Source organism: Coffea arabica, chromosome 9c, assembly GCF_036785885.1.
Source record: "Coffea arabica cultivar ET-39 chromosome 9c, Coffea Arabica ET-39 HiFi, whole genome shotgun sequence".
Lineage (NCBI taxonomy): Eukaryota > Viridiplantae > Streptophyta > Magnoliopsida > Gentianales > Rubiaceae > Coffea > Coffea arabica.
The window spans coordinates 37,044,543-37,065,523 of NC_092326.1; the positions used below are offsets into that span (position 1 = coordinate 37,044,543).

Sequence of the window (20,981 nt, forward strand, 5' to 3'; positions counted from 1 at the left end):
TGGATTCACTGTTTTTGAAAAACAACATTTAATTTTTTTTAGGGCTGTGTTCGAAATACTGAGTGCCATTTGCACTTAAACAATTATCAATTTTTTAATACATAGACGAGACATAAGTGTACAATTTATTGGGCCTACTATCTGAACAAATAATGACAGGAGATGTTCTACTGGTGCTGATAATAGTACATCATATCGGCTATTGCTCTCCTACTTTCATTCCATTCAGCAATTCCTGCAGCCGACATATCTGGTCCTTGTGCTGCTGGCATTGGGTTGAAGGGGTTTATGTTATCTGCCAATGCTATATCTGCTTCTTCTTCGGCAAAATATGCATCATTTGGAACATACTCGCGCATGAAGTTGTGCAAGGCCATACAAGCCAGGACAATATTATTTTGCGTAGCCATCATGTAATTCTGCATAGGGCCCTTAAGTATTGGAAATCGTTTCTTCAAGACGCCAAACGTACGTTCTATAATGTTTCTTAACGATGCATGACGTTTGTTGAAAAGTATCCTCACTGCCCGCTCTTGCGCGGTTCCCCGTGCACCTTTAAATGGAGCCATAAATCCTGTCATATTCTGGTAAGCTGCGTCCACCGCATAATACTTCCCTGGCATAATGAAATTATATTTATATAAACTTTGAAGACGCATTGCGGAAAGGAATTATGTGATTTAATCTGGACTAACCTGCTGGTGGCCACGGAAATGCACAATTAGGATCTTGTATGACTTCTTGTAAGATTCTAGAATCATGTGCGCTACCCTCCCACCCTACCCTGACATAAGTAAATCTCATGTTGTGATCACACACGGCTAGAACGTTTTGTGATAAGCTACCATGCCGGTTCCGGTAACGTTCCCTGTCTTCGGCTGTACACCAGGCCGAAACATGTGTTCCGTCAATCGCTCCAACGCAATCCTAATAAAAAAAAAAATTCTAGACATAAGTTGGTCACAGCTGTTAGACAAAATGAAATAGTAATTTGACATAGTAGCTCATAACCTTAAACCAGGGCCAAAACAAAGCACTGTTCTGTATTCTTGGATGGGTTGTGTGATAATCTACCGGTCGGACCAGGTCGCGTCCCAATCGAACGAGAGATCTAAGGCAGCGTCGTAGATGGCGGTCCGTTGTCTCGGGAGAATGTTGGAATCTCTCGGCAAGCACCCTATGTCGCTCATTATGGCTCAAACACAGCAGGCATATAGCAACGGACTCATGAATCCCCACCCGTTGTGTCGGGTGGGGCACCCAATAGCCCCTCTGAACCAACAAGTCACACAATTGGAGGAAAAGGGGAGCTTCCATTCGAAGGTTGTCGAATATTCTGTCTCGATGGCCGTTTATCAGCTCGATAACATATTGAGGACCTGACTGTGCACTATCTCGAATTCTTCGCCGCTGGCCCGAGTTGATGTACGGGTCGAATAAGGCCAATCCAGCAAGAATAAAGGCAGCGAAGGCCAACATGAGCTCCTCGTCGTCCGAGTCATCAGATGAGTTCCCACCATTCACATAACCATCATACTCCATTTCGTTCAATCTGTGCGACTGCGTTGGACGTGAATCTGAAAAAAAAAAAGGAAAACAGAGATATCATTCAAAGCCAATCTTAATTTGCCAAAACAGAGTAGGAAATATAAAATTCAACATATACATGGACCAAAATTGAACAAAAACCTATTGGCCAACAAATTTATAGCCAAGAGGATAAGTTCTTGGTTTGTAAGACAAGAGGATTGGTTTGTAAGCCAAGAGGATAAGTTCTTGAAATATATAGGCTATTCGATTGGTTTGTAAGACAATACGATAAGTTCTTGAAATAGCCTAGAGCCTTCGCCAACCAATTTATAGCCAACAAGTTGAGGAATCCAGTAGAAGTTTTGCATCGTACTTCATAAAAAGAATCTTACATCTTCTTCAAGCAAGTCACGTATTCTTGAAAGAATTGTCCAAGTAAGACATATTCTTCAAAATAGTTGTTGAAGTAAGTCATATTCCCTACTTAATACTTGCTCTAAAAATGATCATCATACCTAAAAGCACCTATTTTCCTTCCAAAAGTTGCTTTTTTCTTGTCCCTTACTTCAATTTTGAATAAGTCTTTGTTGAAATGGACTTTTGTTGAAATGGACATCCATTTCAGCGGATGTTGAGATAAGTCTTTGAAATGGACATCCATTTCAGCGGATGTTGAAATTGATCTGCCAATTAGTTGTTGAAAGACTTTTGTTGAATAAGTCTTTGTTGAAATGGACATCCATTTCAGCGGATGTTGAGAGGAATTTCAGGCCAAGATAGATAGATCATCTTTGTTAAAGTAAGTAAGGAATTTTCTTTATTCTTTATTAAGATAGATCATCTTTATTCTTTATTCTTTATTCTATCTTTGTTAAGATAGATAGATAGATAGATTATTCTTTATTCGAAAATTCAGGCCAAGTAAGGAATTTTGTCCCTTACTTGAATTACTTCATATAATTCTTGAAGTAAGTCGCACAATTGAGCTGCGTGGATGAAATTAGACATATTCTTGAAATAAGTGACACATATTCTTTACTATATAAACTGTACGCCAAGTAAGGAACGTTATCCGTTACATCTTTCTTATTATCCAACTCTTACAATTTTTCTGAACCTACTATTCCTGACATTCCAACAACAAACATAGCAATAAGTAAGGAAAAAACTGCCCTACGTATTCCTGACATTCCAACAACCTGCATGGATGAAACTATCACTCTTAATAAGTATCACTCGAAACAGACATAGCAATAGCCCAACCAGTACATTTCCTAAAAAAAAAAATGCGATCCAACAACAGTCATATCACCATGATTTGTTATATCCAACCTAATAGAAACGAACACAAACCAGTTTTAAATGAAACAAAAAAAAATCTTCAATCCGCAAACCAATTCTTAAACAAAGGCATCATGAATTTAATTACTCAACATTCATCCGCAACACAACAACTCAACAAACCAGTATTCATCCGCAAATTCAAATATACAAACCACAACACTCAGAAAGGATAAAGTCCAAGTTCCGGTAGCAAATGCTACACCTAACAGATCTCAAATACAAACAAACATTAGGCAACAACTCAAGTTTCAAATAAATGCTCCTGATGAACAACGAAAGCACCTAAAAGGGGGGTGGGGGAGGGGGCTCCTGAGAGTCAGGGGGGAAACAGCCTTTTAGCTTCATCCAAGTGATGCGGTCGGCGTCACTTGCAGCTAAATTCCAAACATCCAGCTCTTGTTTATCCTTCAATATCTCAGCTGCCTTGTATTTGGCCATGAAATTGACGTTCTCAATAAGTTTAAGTTGATCCATGGCAATTTCATAGTCGGTTTTCTTCGATGGATCGCGGCCAGAACGATTCTTGTCCGGAGAACTAACTGAGGCACTCGTGCTGGAGCTCTTCTTCCGACTAACCAGTGACTCGATGCTTTCACAGACCCTGAGATATCTATCGGTCACTGAGCCAGAAGCGGTGGACATGGGACTACAGCCAGAGCCATCACCCGACTTCCGCTTTCCTTTCCCCCCCTTTCCTTTCGCTTCTTTTGGCCCCCGTACCTCAATTTCAGCTTCCTCGTCCCTGCTGGACCTTGATCCCTTTCCCCGTGCAAGCCGGGCAGTAGTCTCCATTTCTCGCTCATCGGCTGAAGTACGGAGCTCGTTCTCGAAGCCAGAACTGAAGTCTCCCGTCGCTCCTTGGTTGACGAAGACTTCCTCAAGCAAATGGTAGACGGTGCAGTCATTCCGAAATTTGCCGTATTTTGGGTTGACCTGACAAAACAAATTCAGCCAAAACAGGATTTAATGGAATATTACACGTATGAAATGACAAAACAGTTTATATAAAAAAAAAGGCACAGAAAATGTGGATACCTGCTCCATCGCGGCCCATTGGCTATCATCCATAAGCCATGTAAACTTCTGGCTATCCCAACCCATTCCCGTTCCGCGCCTCTTAAAGGAAATGTACAGCTTGGTCTCCCCGCGCAATGCATAGTACTTGCCCCTTATACTATCCTCAGTAAACGAGGTGCCGTACTGCCCGTTTAACCGGCGCTGAATTTCGGGAACCACGTAGGAACTAATATTGTCCCTAATTTCACCCTGTCTATGCATCTCAACAAGGTGGTTGGCAAACTGGATTTCGTGCTGCCTAGAGTAATTACAACGCTCCTTCTCTGGATGGCGCCTTTGTTTTCTCATCTTAATAAGCCATACACAAATCCAGTTGAAAAAAACAGATTGTAAGCAGCTTTTTAGAAAGGAAAACAGATTGTATTGCATAAGCGGCTAAATTTTATTTAAAGCCATTTAACACTTATGTGGATAACCCAAATCTGTCGGCCATTAAATACACTTCTTCTATAACCAAAAAATCATGAGGATGTAATGAGGATCAAGCCAAATCATGTATTGTAATGAGGATCAAACCAAATCTGTTAACAAAATGTAAAAAATCTAGAACTAAAAGTTAAATTGAGCACTCATCCAACATAACACTAGCAAATCAGCACTGTTCTGTATTTTGGTAATGTGAAGTTTCGCTTTAGTTCGTAAGCTCCTTAACTCTGTTTTATTCCAATTTAAAACTTCAAAGTTCTTTTCCTTCCACATTATCCATATAAAGAGCACCCAAATCCAAAAATGCACATATAACTCTTTCCCACATAAAGTCAAGCCAAGAAAGAAGACTGTTCCAGTTCAAGACAAAAGTGATCTCAAAAAACAGGTGCTGAAAGCTTCTTCTAATAGTAGACAGGATGTAAATTAATAGTTCTTTTTTTCAGAAATTTAGACCAGTTGACACATGCATTTTTCTTCTCCGAAATGCCACCACTGTCCAACCAAATGGAAAGAGCTTTCCAGGACAAGTAGAGTACTATTTCTGGTAGAGGAAGTTTTCCATATTTGTTCCTCATATATTGATTGAAACACATTGGACGATAGCTTATGGCTTAACAGTACATATACTACACATCAATATTAACATCCTGTCAGTGTTACTTTGAACAATGGAAATAGTCCCTATCATGTCCTCCTCACAGCAAGGCTCTGTTCTTAGCATGGACAGCCAATATTAACATCCTTTCGCTTTAGCAAATCAGCACTGTTCTGTATTTTGGTTATGACAAAAACGAACTAAATAACAAATGCTACCATGCATAGTGAAATCCGACAATAATATTCAAGGCAATGAGGTAAAAATGTTCGATTTTGCTGTTTCGTGGGACAGGGAAGAAGGTCCAACTTTAGAAGAGTCAGCCCCCTAACATATTATGACTAAAATGGTGTTTCAGACACATAATAATGGAAAAAAAAGTACAGGAGGTACAATGGTACCTTGTAGTAGTTAGAAAGGCACTGCCGAATATCGTTTTCCGCCCAATCAGACCTGGTTCCAAGAGATTTCTGGATCCCAATCGGCTTCAATGCTGTGTCAACAACAAGGATCGTCAACTACTAGACAACCATACTATAGAATGCACTGAACAAAGGGGAAATTGGCAAATATACCTTTGGCAGCACGGCGGGTAACAGGGGGCATGAAATCCTAGCCAGCGGCAATATAGAGCGATAAACCACCCTGTATAAGCAAATGGAGAGCAAGGAGAAGTTAGAATGCTTTATAAATTCAGTTGCTTTTGGGAAATCAAACTGCCCTAAAATTTGACTCTCGACATCTCATCGCGCAAGTTTGAAGTAATAAAATAGCTACATAAATATTTGGAACATGTAGCAACAGCCGTCGAATATTCTGTCCAGGTTTCAATCAAGAGAAAATATTATGCGACAACCGAAAGTTTCAGAAGTAAGCAAATTATAGACAACTAAGGAACTCAAATTGAGTTAACTTTCCACATCCACAAAAGAGAAAAAGAAAGTGCTAATTGAATCATCAAAGAGGGAAAAATGGTAAGCTTTTTGAAGTAGAGATCAATCTGGATACTATTCTTCTTGATTTAGTTAGAGTTATGAGTGCAATCAGATCAGTTGTCCTTAACTTGTTGAGTGCACACACAGATGACAAGAAATTGAAGAATAAAGATGAGTTCTCTACAATCACATATATACTGCTCCTGCAGATTCTCCTGAGATTAATCTAACAGGTACACAAAAAAGTGATGCAATACCACCAATATCAATCATACCTCCTATCAAAAAATTGATAGAGAATGTTGACATGACAAACAGAAGGTACCTGATGCCAAAAACAACACCTACCAAGCATCTTTACTAAGAAGAATAATAGGAAAGGTCTAAGCGTACTGAAATGGTGATTGTTGATGACTACAGCCAGTTCAGTCTAACAAAAAAGCGGTTTACAGGGTGATAATGAGACAGGTTACATGTTGGATTAAGAGGTACAATGCTCCCTTTGAACTTCTAAATCTTTGTAATCCTACATGACTTCGCATAAGTTTTACAATTTACTTGTAATCTAATAGATGAAAATGGACATTAGAGCATCTTAAGCCAAACCCAAGACTGTAACGTAAGCTTTAATTTGCATTCAGAAGAGAAAGTGAACATTTCTAGACCAAACTTAATTAAAAGTAAACACCACAAACAATTTATTGGGATTTGCTGCATGTCAAACTAGTTAGGCATTCATTGCAAGCACGACCTTCTGCAGCTAAAAATTGGTACTTTGAAGTATTCATTAATAGCTTTCTATGGAAAAATTTACATGAAATTGGTACAAGGCCGAGCTAACCACAATCACATCATATAATTTACAGTTTGGACAAGACCAGGATTTCACCTCGAAAGTTATCCAGAGAGAAAATAAGTGATATAATCTGAACGATTCTCTATTTTGGAAGGGGATAAACAAATCAAGCAATTTCCAGGATTTGTCCATTCGGTAATAAAGGTATATAATCTGAACGATTCTCAATATGATAGATTGAGTACTGGTAGGAAGTAAATCAAATTCAAAAACAATGGACTTGGTGCTGTTCCTTCCATTATTGAAATCTCAGACCAATACCAAGACCAGGACAAAGTACAGGACAAGAAAACTTTAAAAAGAGCTCCCCATCTGATATGGGAAATCGCTCCGACACAGAAAGCATGATACAGAGCTAACAAGCTCCCCTTCCCCTTCCCCCGTTTTTCACAATTCTTCGGACAAATGCATCAATTCGACTGACTATGAGAACCAGTAAAACAAGCAGAATGTAATTTACTGCGTACCATCTTAAATTAGCATCCAAGATTTCCAGGAAGGCCTGAATATAATGGATTTTACTTCAGTTATTACATACAGAAAATGATATAATCATAGGGGCGAAGGATTTGATATCTTTGTTGCTGACCTAAAGATTTCAGACACCCAACAGACTCATGTTCGTGTGATAAGCTTCCCCAAGGTCAAAACGCAACACTCCCACCCTGGTTTACCTCATATAATCAGCCCTGGAAAAGGTAAAATAAGCAGGGAAATCAGAGCTTACCTTATTCGACCTGCACAGCGAAGATGCTCTACCGTCGGTTGCTTTTTGGAGCTGAAGACCCGCCGTGGTTAAGTGTCTCAATCGTAGGAAAAGGGCTGTGATCGCGGCGTAAATGGGCTCAGATTCACGTCATTGGTTGCAGATCCGGTGAAATTTTGCAGATCTTGAATCCACTATGGTTTGCTTGTTTTTTTCAAGAGAAGCGGCTAGAATGTTTGCTTGTTTGGGAAAGTGATATGAGGGTTGAATGGGTGTCAACTGTCAACGATAGATGCAGTCCGAGAACAAGTCTTTTGGCAATTTTTGTCAAAACGACGTAGTTTTGTCATTTTTTAACTGTAGACTTTATTGTAACCAAAATACAATTAGTGGTTGTTTTTGAAAGACAAAAACAGTTTTAGCAAAAATTGACAATCCAAACGGACCATAGTTGTTGGACTTATACTGTTACATAAACAATATAGGAGAGGTATATATAATTTTCAAAACCTATGGGAAGCTTTCTGTAATTGTTAAAAACCTCAGGGGATGTTCCTGATCTAGCAAATCCTGCCAATTGTCTAGGTTTCTGATCCTGCCAATTTGTAAGATTAGGATGCCCCGGCAATGACAGTTTTCAGAATCCTTACGTGTAGCTTGCGGAAACCTTTAACCTTTTGATATGCATAAAAGCTTGTAAAGTGCCTTTAGAGGACATAGAATACAGATTGCAAAAGGAAAAGAGAGCAGTGAGAGGCAAATTCTGCCAACTTGTAACTTGTAGGATTAGATATATAACTCCAGGCACTGACAATAGCAGTCCAGAATCTTAATTTGAAGTTGGATGAAGGGCTCTACAATTGCTAGCAAGAATTGCACCTTGCAATATAGATACAAGAAGAACAAACGTAAACACTAAAAATAATAAATACAGACATTAACACATTAATATACAAAAATATCCTAATAAATTTTCTCGCTTCTTGAAAAAAATTATTTTAGCTTCCACATTTGTTACTTTAACATCTGCATTGCATGGTGAAATTATCATTGACAGTTGTGGAGTACATACCTTCATCCTTTTAGGGTTTGCCGAAAGTAGAACCAGAAAGATTGGTCCCTTTTAAGTACTGTTTTATTCTCTTTGTGTGGGCAAGTTCAAAATACATTGTAGCAGCTTCTTCAAGTTGCCAAGTGAAATCAAATGTCATCCAATATGTCAGACGTTCGTTTCACTTTGTTGCAGCACAACAAAAACTCACCATGCAGAATATAATGCCTTATCTGATGCAAAGTAAGGGGGGTGGGCTGTATTTGGGCTCTTTAGTTTCTATATCATTTGTTTATTTCGTCTAGAAAGCTTGAGAATTTATATGTTCTAGAATGTGTTTCAATTTGAAAAATACTACTGTTACCTTTTTTTTTGTGTGTGTATATATATATATAAAGCACGATCCCAATAGTTTCATGCAACAAGTCTTTTGTAGGATTAATATCTTATAAATATCCAAAATTAAGGCTTAGTAAATTAATCTTCAGCCAACCTTTCCAATTTTTTAAAGTAGGCTGGGGTATTAGATTAATCTAATACTTTTTCTGAAACGGACAAAACTCTCACACACACATACAATTAGATTAGAAACACTCAAAAGTTACGTCTATTAAACCTAAGCAGGACTCACAAAGAATCCACGTCCAATCAATTGGTGACAGGATGAGACCCCCATATAACTTAAGTTCCGATTGAAGAACCCACACAAGCGATGTGGGACGGAAAGATTAATCTAATACGAGTACGGCTTATTCGACTGTTTGTGGCAGTGCTGTTCAAGTTCAAGTTGCTTTACACATTCCCATTTGCTTTCAACGCCGCCCTCATTGGTCTAAGATTGTGGGCATTTTTTAAAAGTTTTTGCTTCAAGAATATTGAGGGGGTGTCAAATAGAGTTGATAGACAACAATATTTTCGATTACCAGGTGCTAAACTAAGTGCTACTTTCCGTAGTTTTCTTTTGCTACATACATCAAACATCAGGAGAATATGACTGACAGGGAATAATTGAGAGATAACTTTTTTTTTTGTTTTTGTACATAACTCGTTAACTTTTTGAAAATTTGACCCACAATTTCTTTACGTTTTGATTATTATTTTTTTTTTACATTTTCCTTTTCCAGTGTCCACGGGATATAACAAATCACATAATGCTCATATTAGACTAGTAAATTATTCACCTGTACCCGCAAAAAAAAAAGAAAGAAAAAAAAATCTTTATGCTAGCTTGGTTATTTTGTTAATTAACTTCTTACATCATCAGAACAGGCTAATATTCTAGATCAAAATTTCAGTTAGCATCCTATTGTGTGTACATTGTTGATATGTTAATATATGACTAGAAAATCGGTGGACGTTCTTATCAGTGTTTGCAATAGTAAATGAATTCTACTTGATCTGACAATAGAGGACTTGATGATTTAACATGATATAAATGTAGGCTATTTGACACTTGGCCTCCGTAGGGCTTTTATGGTTTTGTTTAACAAATTCCACAAAGCTTTTGGCCAGAATATGACACCGTTAAGGTTATGAAAGCCTTTTTGCTTCAAGAATAATTACGCTTTTTTCTTCTCAAGAGTGATGGACGTTGAAAATTAAAAGAAACAAAGTGCATTGGAATCAAATCGTTTGGATATAGGGATGCAATAAGCAAAGTTTGTTCCACATGTCGTGTGCGTTATTGTATATTTTGGTGTCAAATCTGTGATCGAATAATGATCAGCAACAATTGAAGGCACTCAAACTAGTATATATTTTAGGCTAGCGATGCATGGTTATTGCAGGAAGTTTGATCAAAATGGTGATTCCACCGTGTTATAAGATAAAAGAGGCCTTTGAACATTTTGATACCTAAGTACAGGGATGAGATTTGGATATGCTCATTTCATATTAGTTGTAATATTATGGCTGCAATTCATTGTATAGTTTAAAGAATCACTCATATTTTCAGACAGATATATATATATATATATATATATATATATAGACGGTTCTTCTTGATTTACTGACAAATTATTTTTTCACCAATGAAATTATGTCTAAGAAAATTGTGAATGCCTCGTCATATCATATGTAGGAACATTAGACATCAACCACCAAGTTCTCTCGTGGGCAACTTTAAGGTTGATTTGAAGAGATTATCATGGGGCTACTGATGCTTTTCGAAAGGATTATTTTGGACTTATTTGCATGTCCGGGCCTTGCAGGAATTATAGCCTTTCAATTTATCAGTATTTTGGTTTTAGAAAACTGATTTGTCCCAAATGCTGAGAATTCGTTCTACTTTATTTCTTTTTTTTCCCTTCCTCGTTTAATTAACAAAATGAAGCTTTTTTTATATATAAAAAGCAAATTTCATTAACAAGTTGCTAAAAATCGTCCAGTATGATTTGATCTATATCACTGCCCTAATAATAGGTTAAATATGCAATAAAAATTACAGATCTGTAATATAACAAATAAAATAGATCTGTAAAATTATGAACAGATTTGAAAAGTACAAGAAATTTCAAAATTGTGTTCTAACTGATCGCTATATCTCCCTTCTGTATATGTTGCAAATATGAAGTTTTGTTGATCATTACAATGAACTGGTGCTTAATCTTGTTTGATGGCATAGTTCTACGTTTCCGTGATTACAACTACAACCACTAACAATATATATTGGATTAACTAAAAACTTGCAATTAGTATGATGGGTGCATGGGCAGCCAGTGATGACAAACTTGGGGAACCAGCAGTGGAGGAAGCTTTGGCTATCAGGCAGGCCTTGCATATGGCAAAGGAACGGGGTTGGAGGAAGGTTCTGGTACAATCTGACTGCAAAGGAATAGTTGATAAGATTAATGCGAGAATGGCAGATGATCCAAAGACTGGAGTCGTTATCTTTGATATCCTGAAGCTCAGACAAGATTTTACGGAATGTTCCTTCTCCTTTATCCAAAGAGAAGGTAACTTTGTAGCTCACCACTTGGCAAAGTTTGCCATTAACCAGAGGAATGATTTTGTGTGGCAGGAATAGTTTCCTGTATGGCTGACTAGTTTAGCTAGGAAAGACGTAGGAGCATATGCTCCAGCTTTGTAAGCTTTGTGCATGACCCATGCAATTGTTATTGTTAGAAAAAAAAAATAGTCAGATTTTAATTCACAGTTTTTTATAACCCACATTCTTCATTCCATATTGTTGTTGAATGAGTTCTTGTAAAAGTTTTTCTTTTCCTTTTTTTTATTCTTGTCGCAAGGATTCATAACCCAATGAGTTTATTCTTACAGAGATCACGAAATTTCAAATCCAGATATGTGCATTGAATTTAGTGCGATTGCTATGAAATGAATTGTAATGCACTCAAATCCTAGATAAACAAATTCTAAGGAGAAAAATTCATGGCATTTACACCCTGCCTCGAGCTCATATTATTCTTTACGTGTTTAGAGAATAAAACTTTATTGGCCTACGTGGGGCAAAGTCAGCTACTTTCTTTATTGTGGTTTACCAGCTCATTTGCTTGATTCCTTTGGGCGTTATTATCAATCTTTTGGCTGAGTGAAGCTGTCATTTATCTTCTATACTCAAGCATGCATAAAGCTTTAGATTCTCTTATATATTCGTTTTCCACTTTTCCTTTGTGATATAAATAAGATGAGGCCGATAAGAGAGGCTCAAACCAATTCATTCTTTGTCAAGGTTTTTAAGATTCTATTTGATTCAAAATGTCCTCAAGTAATCCTCATTATGAAGCAGATCCTAAAGCTTCTCGTCGCACCAAGGTACGAGGATTTGTCAATCGTTCATCATATTCTTCCTCTTCTTCTTCTTGGCTGACATATTTGTATGCGTTCATGGGGATATCCTAAAAGTACATTTCATCTTCTTTTCATGGAATTTTACGAACTAATGATGATACGTGCATATGATCAAAGAAATAGATGAGGTATTTAGTTATGTTAATCGGAGGACTAGGATGAAATTGCTTTGCTTTCACTTGTTTTTTCTGAGAAAAATCAATTCATATTACTATCTATTTTTAAAGTGGAAACTTCGAATTGAAACTGATTTGTCTTTTCTTTCAACAAGATAAATTTTCATACGAGAGATTATATTTAATCGCACCAATAAGGGCTATAACAAGAGAATTTCATGTGGGCAGGAGAACGGGCGCGATGTGATCATTGTTAAACCTAGAGCTCTCAACATTGTTTGGGGGAATGATGACCGCTATTGGAACGTACCAGGTCCAAGGGAGTGAGTACCTAACAAATTTTTAGCCAATATTTTCTTTTTACCTGTGATTTGAATATTGGTAAAGAACTATTTATTACCATTCAAGATTTTCCATATATGTGAAGGAGTAAAGTTTCTCCTAAGATGTTAATCATACATCGCAGCTTCAGTTTGTAGTTCCTTAGGCTTTATATAGTTTATGGAGTAGTTTATACTTCCTTAGGCTTTATTAGTTTATAGTTTCTTGAGTTAATCATAAGGCTTTTTTTTTTTTACATCGTGCATCACACATTATTTATCATCAATCTTTGTACATCATCATGACAAGTATATATTTTACATCGTCTAGAATTGAGTCTGCCCTGGAGACTAAACTTACCTAAGTAGTATTACGTAAAAGAAAAACAAAAATACCTAAACATTAATATTTTTCCAGGCAGCATAATGGCCAGTGTTCTTGGGTGACTAGAATTTCTCCCTGACATTGGACTTTCTTTGTAGCGATGGCAAGCCTGCAGAACTGCTGCAGGTATCTTGGCTTGAAGTAGCTGGTTCTGTGGATGCTGATCCTCAAAAGACATATGATGTGAGCTTCAGGGTGTCTCTAACTCCAGATGCATTTGGATGGGGTAGTTATCCTATCTACATTATGGTGAAGAGAGGCAAATTTGGAAAATTTGATTGGAAAAAGGTTTACTTGACAAACTGTGATGGCATAAATCGAATTCACTTAACAGGGAAGTCGGTTCAGAATGGTAGGGAAAACCAAGGCTCGACAGATAGAAAACTGTACTTTGGCTTGTATGAAGTTTGGAGTGGGAAGTGGAAAGGAGGCCTCAAAATCCATGATGTGACGATTAGGGAAGTGTGAGAGTGGTGAAGAGTCGGATTCTGTCTTTCCAATGGCATCAATTGCTGCATTTCTATACATGTTTTTCATATCATAAAGGATGAATGAGTTTTGATTGTTCAGAGTGGACCAACAATGGCAATAAAAAATACCCCATCTTGATGAGTTTGCTATATATGGGTATATAGTTACAGACTTGTGTATCTTCTGGATCACTAAATTGTATTTTGAATAAGATGACAATTGTTCATGGAGGTTTACTTGATGTAATCTCTGATGAGGTCAATAAGAACAAATTCTTGAGTTTTGCTGCCTGTGTTTCAGTAACATATGCAACCAATTAACCTCTAATATTGGGATTTCTCAATCCTTCAACATGAGTAAACTAATTAGCTCACACTAGATCATTTCAATGGCTCAGATATGTTCATGTATACATCGCAATAGATTGTACAGACCGAACGGTGCTCAACCATTAATGGGGTCTGAGTGCATGTAAAAAATTTAGGATCCATTATACCAAATGTCTCCTCCAACTTAGAATTGACCAGTTCTTGTGGCCTCTGTTCCTGTTGAAAGAAGCTATTTCAGTAGTCAGCGTTGATCAGCTGTCTAGATAGTACGTATCATAATTTACAACGATTTATGGCTCCTTTTTCTTTATTCCTTTACTTTATCAAACACCTCCTCCTCATTAAAAAGTGGCTAAATGAATAGTTACCATTTGTACAAACAAGAATCCCCTTTATTCTCCAAATATATGAAATAAACTTGAAATTTTTTAGGGAAAAATTTGATACTGGTGAAGAAAGTAAGTGGGTTAAATGCTTCAACTTCATAGCGGTTTTCAAATAGGTTCCGGGAAAGTCAGAAACCCCATGTAATCAATTTAACTTTTTGATATTGACAGCCTTGAGACTAAACTTGTTCCTAACAATCATTGAATGATGTACATTTTGATTTCACTTAATTTTCACTCAGATGTATTCTCTATGACTACTGAAAAGTTTAGGGCAAAATACACTTTACCCCCTGTGACTTAACGGTTTTTCACATAACCCCTTATAATTTTAAAAGTTATATATAACCCCTCACAGTTTAGATTAAAGTGTCAAAATGATGAAAATGATCATTTGTAGTGGAACCCATGAAAATATCGAAATTACCATTTTTTAAAAACTAAAATAACTGAAGTAACCAAAATATATAAATATAATATATATGACACTCTAATCCCATATAACTTTATATTTTACCATATAACCCCCTTATGATTTAGTATTTTACCACATAACCCTCTTATGGTTTTCAAAATAGATACATAACCCCTAACTAATTTTCAGCTTGACATAGGGGTGCTTTTGACGTTTTAGTTGACTCCGTTATGGAATATAAATTTCATCATTTTGACACTTTAATTCAAATTATGAGAGAATTATGTGAAAAAGCGTTAAACCACAGGAGTAAAATGTATTTTGCCCAAAAGTTTAATTGTTGCATGAGACCATGAAGGCAGATTCTTGCATTGTCTTCCAAGTTGTTTATTGGTATTAATCATCCTGAAGTTGCAGAAACTATCTAGCTTTAAATAAAGCTGTGGACATGGCTCATCTAAGAGGGGTTGCAATTAATGTTTTAAGCTGCTAAGAATTATTCAGAAAATTTCTTTGTGTCAGGGTCTATGTTAGAGGATGTTCAACAGTCCCTCAATAAACATAAATCAGTTTAGTCTAGAGTAGGTGGGTAGATATGACAATGGAGTCGCTTGTTCTCTAGCAAGGCATGAGAAATTGATTGATTCTCAAAATGTATGGGAGTTCAATGCTTCAACATTTTTTCAGCCTAGCATTAGGGCTGATCTTTTAAATATGCCTAAATAAATGTTAATTTTTCATCAAAAGAAAAAAAATGAATTAGTTTTCTCATGAGCTATATTATCGTTATTATTATCTAGCTTTATTTCCCATACTATGCACGAGAACTACAAATAGTTAAAAATGATTTACATTTTAAGATAGAGTATTTAATATTGTTATTATCAAGCACAGAAAAACTATCTAAGATCTTTATCATTACTTGTAATTCGGTGATTGATTATTATTTGTTTGTAATTGTAAAGATTTTGGATAGACTTTTACCTTTTTTTTAATGTTAAAGTGGTGTGGATGTGATAGAAGCCTTTGAAATTTGAAACTGTTATGGATGTTGTAGAATTCTTTCTTATTTGAAGACATAAATGATATGGTGTGTATTATATATTGTACAATAAAAATTTGGGAGAATTAAAAATAATTGTAAACTCTTGAAAATTAGTAAGAAAAGATTCTAGAAGTTTTTAGCTATTGAATAGTATATAACTAGTTTTGTTGCCTATGCTATGCATTGGAATTACAAAACGATGAAAAGTAATTTAAAATTTTAGAATAAAATAAGGATTTTTTAGACATTTAAATTTATATCCAGTGGCATGTCCAGAGTTAAATATTTGAATTTAATTAACAAAATAATCATTGGATGTCATCAATTAAATTTATTAAATAATAAAATAGTTAAATAACCTAACGAAATGACACATGTCTGAATATCAAAAGCTTTTTAGAATATCTCAACTGGTGAATAGGTATATAGATAGTTATGAATTATGGTTTTGGGAGATCATATCCTCAAATTAAATTTACCGTTGGGTGATAAAATTAGTGTTTTAGACCATTGGATTGTAATAATCCAAATACATAAGGTATAAATCATTATCATCATGCAAAAATAAGGAGAACGGACATAGAATTTTCCTACTATTTACCTATGTTATGGCCTAAAGACGCTAGATGAGTATACAAAATAAAGGGTAGACTTGAACCCAAGATTTGCCTCCTGAATTGCATATACTTTCACTTACAAAATATGAACTTTTGCAGATAACAAGACACTAGACCTTTTTTTTTGGTAAGTGAAAAGATTTGAATCAAAAACTTTTTACTTATAACCCTTCCCACCTAACTATCTAACTTAATCCTGTCCCCAATTAGACACTAGACCAATCTCTTACTTTTACACTTAATAGAAAAATTAATAGTTATTGAATTCGATTCAACTTGACGGTTAAACCATTTTGACCCGGTGAACCGACTACTAGGACAAATTGGATTCCTAATTTGATTGGTTCAACTAGCAACCCCGTGAGTTTGAACCTTGGATCTCTCCGCTTATTGTATAAAGATTTTAACATTAGGCTAAGCTGACATTCATTTACTAAATGTCCCTTCAAAAATTTTTTTTGTCTAATTAATTCAACTTTCAAACATAAAGTATTATTATTATGTAACAATAGTTGATAATTATAGAAATATTCTTCAGGTAACATATTAATAAAAATTGCATTCTATTTCCTTAAAATATTTTTCCCTTAAAAGCTTGTTGTTTTACTAAATACCATAATTTATTTTAATTACACGATCTATATTTGTAAAGTACGATATAAAGGAACTGGATCTATTATTAATGTTTATATATTCATATATATTTTTCTAAATGTAATAATTAATATTTAAAAACACTTCATCTATAAATTCTATTTTAATGACCCATCAATTCAATTATCCACTAATTGTGCCAATGACCCATTACTCAGTTCTTTCCTTACCAAGTCGAGTTTAACAGCTATGGAAGAACCTTTTTTTAAATAAAAAAAAAAAAACCAACATGCTTGGATTTTATTGCCTCAGAACAGTTCTTGAGGGGGACAGAAGCCTGACTTCAACGATACAAGACAAGTACAAGACACTTACTTACTTAACTCGACGTCGCCGAATAGACGGGTAGGATAATTTATCCAAGCGATATTCATCCCTAGCTACACCTGGTAAGTCCTTGAAATGTTCATAAATACATACCGATTCAACCAAGGCACACCCCACATTGGCAAGAACATCCGCAACCTTATTGGTCTTGCGATAGCAATGGTTGAACTGTATACTCCCCTGAGAGAACTCGTAATACTGCTCGATCTCATAACTAATCGTCCATGGGCATTGGTAATCGTTCCTCAGAATCTTTATTAGCACTAGCGAATCCGACTCAACCACCAACTGCTGTAAAAAATTTCTTTGGGCACATAAACTCAGTCCAAACGCTAATGCTTTAGCCTCGGCCTACAAGCTAGTAGCAACATCAAAGCAACTAGCGAAAGCGAAGATGAACTTCCCTGAGCCATCCCTAAGAATCCCCCCACTACCACTCAATCCCGGGTTACCTTTGGAGCACCCATCTATGTTAAATTTAAACATTGACAGCCGTGGAGCCTGCCAATGAACTAGACGAAACTTAACCACATCAGGGCATTGCTCCACCAAACCCAAGAATTGGGGCCAAGATGCGACCTGTTGTAATTCCCCAAATTTCATCCAGTATGCGTCTTTCAAGTTTTGAAAAATAGCTCCACAAATAGATCGGACATTCTTGATAACCCTTTCAGACACTGCTGAATTCCTCGTTTTCCACAAATTCCAACACACAAATACGGGTAGGAGCCGAAAGACAAATTTTATCCTCGCAGACTTAGTAGGCTTGTACTACCAATTTTCCAACTGTACCGTTAAATGCTCCCGCGCCAAGTTAAGACTAGAGAGAGATCCGAGAGGCCCAAAAAACTTTCAAACTGCCTTTACGACATCACCCGACATGAATACGTGCTATAGCATTTCAACACTAGGCTTCAAACAGCAAAAGCATTTAGACGGTAAGTGAACACAATATCTGGTTAAAATATCATCCAAAAGCAACCGTCCCCGCAACAAACGCATCATGAAGAAGAAAATTTTTAGAAGGATGTGCGGATGCAAAACCTGACTGAACATGAAGGATGAGGGTTTAGCCTGTCGCACCTCTTGGAGAGCCGAGGATAATGAGAAACTTCCAGAAGATGACGCCGTCCATACCATCCTGTGCACTGAAGAAATACAGGGGATCGGCATGCCTACCATAGTCTGGACTAAATCAGACTGAAGGACATGAGACAACAAGCGGCTATTCCATGTCCCGCACACAATAAAGTCATGGAAGGACAAATGATCCTGCACATCCACTCGAAGATATAATGCACCTGACCCCGTCCAGTTGTCATACCAAAAGTGGCAAAAATCACTATAAGGTTTCCAAAGTATAAATAACTCCACAAATCCCCTAACGTCCAACATGCGGCGCCATATTGCTGAACTAGGAGATCTCAGGGCAACCTGACAAGAGTGAGTATCATGACAATATTTGGCTCGCATGAACATAGCCCACAGTGAGAGATTCTGCCTAAAGGTCCACCACAACTTGCAGGAGAAAGTTCTATAAGTGTCCTCAATCGACCGAAATCCAACGCCACCCTCCTCTGGTGGGAAGCATAAGTCTCTCCACCACACCCAATGAAACCTTCTAGACTCTTTAGTCATCCCCCACAAGAAATTTGCATATACCCGCTCAATCATATGAAATATACTTTTTGGAATGACCCCTGCAGCCAAGAGGTGGACGGGAATACTTGAAAGCACGTGCTTAATCAAAATGATCTTCTCACCCGATGACAAGAGCCGAGTCTTCCAGGAGAGGACTTTATCAACCATTCGCTGGCTCAAATCCGAAAAATAAAATCCCTTGCACCTGCCGGTATACAATGGAAGTCCCAAATATCGAATGGGGAACCCTCTTCTCGAAAATTTAGTAACTCGTTCGATGATACCTTGACGAGCCATTGGGACACTTGGATGAAGCAGGAACCCACTCTTACTAGTGTTCACCAATTGACCCGATACCTTTTGATATAGCTCTAACACTCGTATAATTTTCGTTAACGAAGAGGCCGACCCATTGGCAAAGATTATTATGTCATCTGCAAAGGCCAAATGAGAGATGGTAGGATAGTGTCTTGGCACGTTATAACCCACAAAATTCGATTGGGAATATAATAAATTCAACCCTCTGGACAAAACCTCAGCTCCAATAATAAATAAGGCCGGCGACAGGGGATCACCCTGTCAAAGGCCCCGGCTAGACTTGAAGAAGCCGTACGGAACTCCATTAACAAGCACTGAGAACCAGACATTTGACAACAACCGCCACACCATATCGATAAACCTTTCCCCAAATCCAAAGTGGCGCAACACTCTAATAATAAATACCCATGACATCCTATCATACGCCTTCGCCATGTCCAGTTTAAGCACTACATTCCGTCCCATACATTTTTTTTCAATATCTGTAATCATCTCTTGAACCAGGAGAAAGTTGTTCGACAGAGCCCGACCCTGAACAAAACCACTTTGCTGAGGAGAAATAATCCGAGGCAAAATTGGACTTAATCGGCTGACCAAAACTCGAGAGATGACTTTATTCAAAAAGTTACATACACTGATAGGACGAAATTGAGAGAAGGAATGCGGATTTAGGACCTTTGGAATGAGAAAAATTGAGGTAACTGTGACAAATCAAGAAAGTTCAACTCTACAAAAGAAAATGAGAATCGCTTGAAAGATATTAGGACCGACCACCTCCCAAGCAAAGGTAAAGAACTTTCCAGTGAAGCCATCTGGGCCTGCTGCACTATCACCATCCATAGAGAAGACTACCCTCGTAACCTCGTCGAAAGAAGAGGCCTCTTCCAGACATCTATTATCAATTTCGGAACTCAAGTTGGGAATAACATGGACCAGTCTAAAGTCTGAAGAAGACTCCACCGATAATAAATCATCAAAAAACTTCACGGCTTCCATCCCGATTGTGCCATCATCAGTAATCCAAGTGCCCTGGGAGTCTCGAATGCTGTGAATTGCTGCCCGATATCTTCACTGTTTCACCACTGAATGGAAAAATCTAGAATTATTATCCCCGTGCTGGAGCCACTTAACCTTGGCTTTTTGTTTCCAGAATTGTTCCTCTACAGTCAGGACCCTCCGCAATTCAGCTTGTACCCGTTTCAACTCAACAAAATTCTTCTCCGAGCTATCTACCTCAATCTGAAGCTTAGCCCGGGCCACCGCTGCCTTGGCCCTCTTCACGTTGAGAAAAACATCTCCAAATGTCTCCTTATTCCGTTTCTGAATAGCATGAGAGACTCTCTTCAGTTTGGTTCATACACGATAAAACGGAGAGCCACTGACATCACCTATCCAAGTCATCTTCACTACATCCAATAGACTATTCTTAGATGTCCACACGTTAAGGAATCTAAAAGTGCGAGACTTATTGTCCAACCTGGTAGAGAAGGAAAGGAGAAGTGGGCCATTGTCAGAGGGCTCCCACACCAAGTGGGAGACAACCATCGAGGTCGAATCGTTTAAACATGCATTGTTAAGTAATACCCGATCTAGGTACTTCCAGATTCTTGCTCGCCTATGTCTATTA

The 20,981-nt window shown here is 37.2% G+C and overlaps 3 protein-coding genes across 6 annotated transcripts; 1 reads left to right on the top strand and 2 right to left on the bottom strand.

The window, feature by feature from the left end:
- Positions 1-68: 68 nt before the first annotated feature.
- On the bottom strand, positions 69-771 carry LOC113694352 (uncharacterized). Its single transcript, XM_027213283.2, has 2 exons — positions 696-771; positions 69-616 (listed from the first exon to the last, which is right to left on the bottom strand). The coding sequence occupies exon 2, from the start codon at positions 579-581 to the stop codon at positions 168-170; it is 414 nt and encodes a 137-aa protein (XP_027069084.1). The 5' UTR covers positions 582-616; positions 696-771; the 3' UTR covers positions 69-167.
- A 2,156-nt stretch (positions 772-2,927) lies between these two features.
- On the bottom strand, positions 2,928-7,889 carry LOC113696093 (uncharacterized). Of its 3 annotated transcripts, XM_072064903.1 has the most exons (7): positions 7,494-7,889; positions 7,356-7,431; positions 7,234-7,268; positions 5,551-5,620; positions 5,377-5,468; positions 3,910-4,239; positions 2,928-3,807 (listed from the first exon to the last, which is right to left on the bottom strand). In XM_072064903.1, exons 4-7 carry the CDS (start codon positions 5,579-5,581, stop codon positions 3,157-3,159), a joined length of 1,104 nt encoding a protein of 367 aa, XP_071921004.1. In that variant the 5' UTR covers positions 5,582-5,620; positions 7,234-7,268; positions 7,356-7,431; positions 7,494-7,889; the 3' UTR covers positions 2,928-3,156. The 3 variants fall into 3 exon arrangements, with proteins under 3 accessions (XP_071921004.1, XP_071921003.1, XP_027071234.1); XM_072064902.1 differs by lacking the exon at positions 7,234-7,268; XM_027215433.2 differs by lacking the exons at positions 7,234-7,268; positions 7,356-7,431 and having other exon boundaries at positions 7,494-7,888.
- A 4,262-nt stretch (positions 7,890-12,151) lies between these two features.
- On the top strand, positions 12,152-13,906 carry LOC113708062 (protein PHLOEM PROTEIN 2-LIKE A9-like). 2 transcript variants are annotated; one of them, XM_027230518.2, is made up of 3 exons: positions 12,162-12,294; positions 12,675-12,769; positions 13,250-13,906. In XM_027230518.2, the coding sequence occupies exons 1-3, from the start codon at positions 12,238-12,240 to the stop codon at positions 13,617-13,619; spliced, it is 522 nt and encodes a 173-aa protein (XP_027086319.2). In that variant the 5' UTR covers positions 12,162-12,237; the 3' UTR covers positions 13,620-13,906. The 2 variants fall into 2 exon arrangements, with proteins under 2 accessions (XP_071920284.1, XP_027086319.2); XM_072064183.1 differs by lacking the exon at positions 12,675-12,769 and having other exon boundaries at positions 12,152-12,294.
- The last annotated feature ends 7,075 nt before the right edge of the window (positions 13,907-20,981 follow it).

Excerpts from the sequence above, each read along its gene's own strand:
- LOC113694352 (XM_027213283.2), bottom strand. The coding sequence starts at position 581 with ATGACAGGATTTATGGCTCCATTTAAAGGTGCACGGGGAACCGCGCAA.
- LOC113696093 (XM_072064902.1), bottom strand. The coding sequence starts at position 5,581 with ATGCCCCCTGTTACCCGCCGTGCTGCCAAAG. Across the intron at positions 4,240-5,376 it reads GCCTTTCTAACTACTACAAG|ATGAGAAAACAAAGGCGCCA; the intron begins GTACCATTGTAC and ends TGGCTTATTAAG. Across the intron at positions 3,808-3,909 it reads AATGGGCCGCGATGGAGCAG|GTCAACCCAAAATACGGCAA; the intron begins GTATCCACATTT and ends TTGTTTTGTCAG.
- LOC113708062 (XM_027230518.2), top strand. The coding sequence starts at position 12,238 with ATGTCCTCAAGTAATCCTCATTATGAAGCAGATCCTAAAGCTTCTCGT. Across the intron at positions 12,295-12,674 it reads AAGCTTCTCGTCGCACCAAG|GAGAACGGGCGCGATGTGAT; the intron begins GTACGAGGATTT and ends TCATGTGGGCAG. Across the intron at positions 12,770-13,249 it reads AACGTACCAGGTCCAAGGGA|CGATGGCAAGCCTGCAGAAC; the intron begins GTGAGTACCTAA and ends CTTTCTTTGTAG.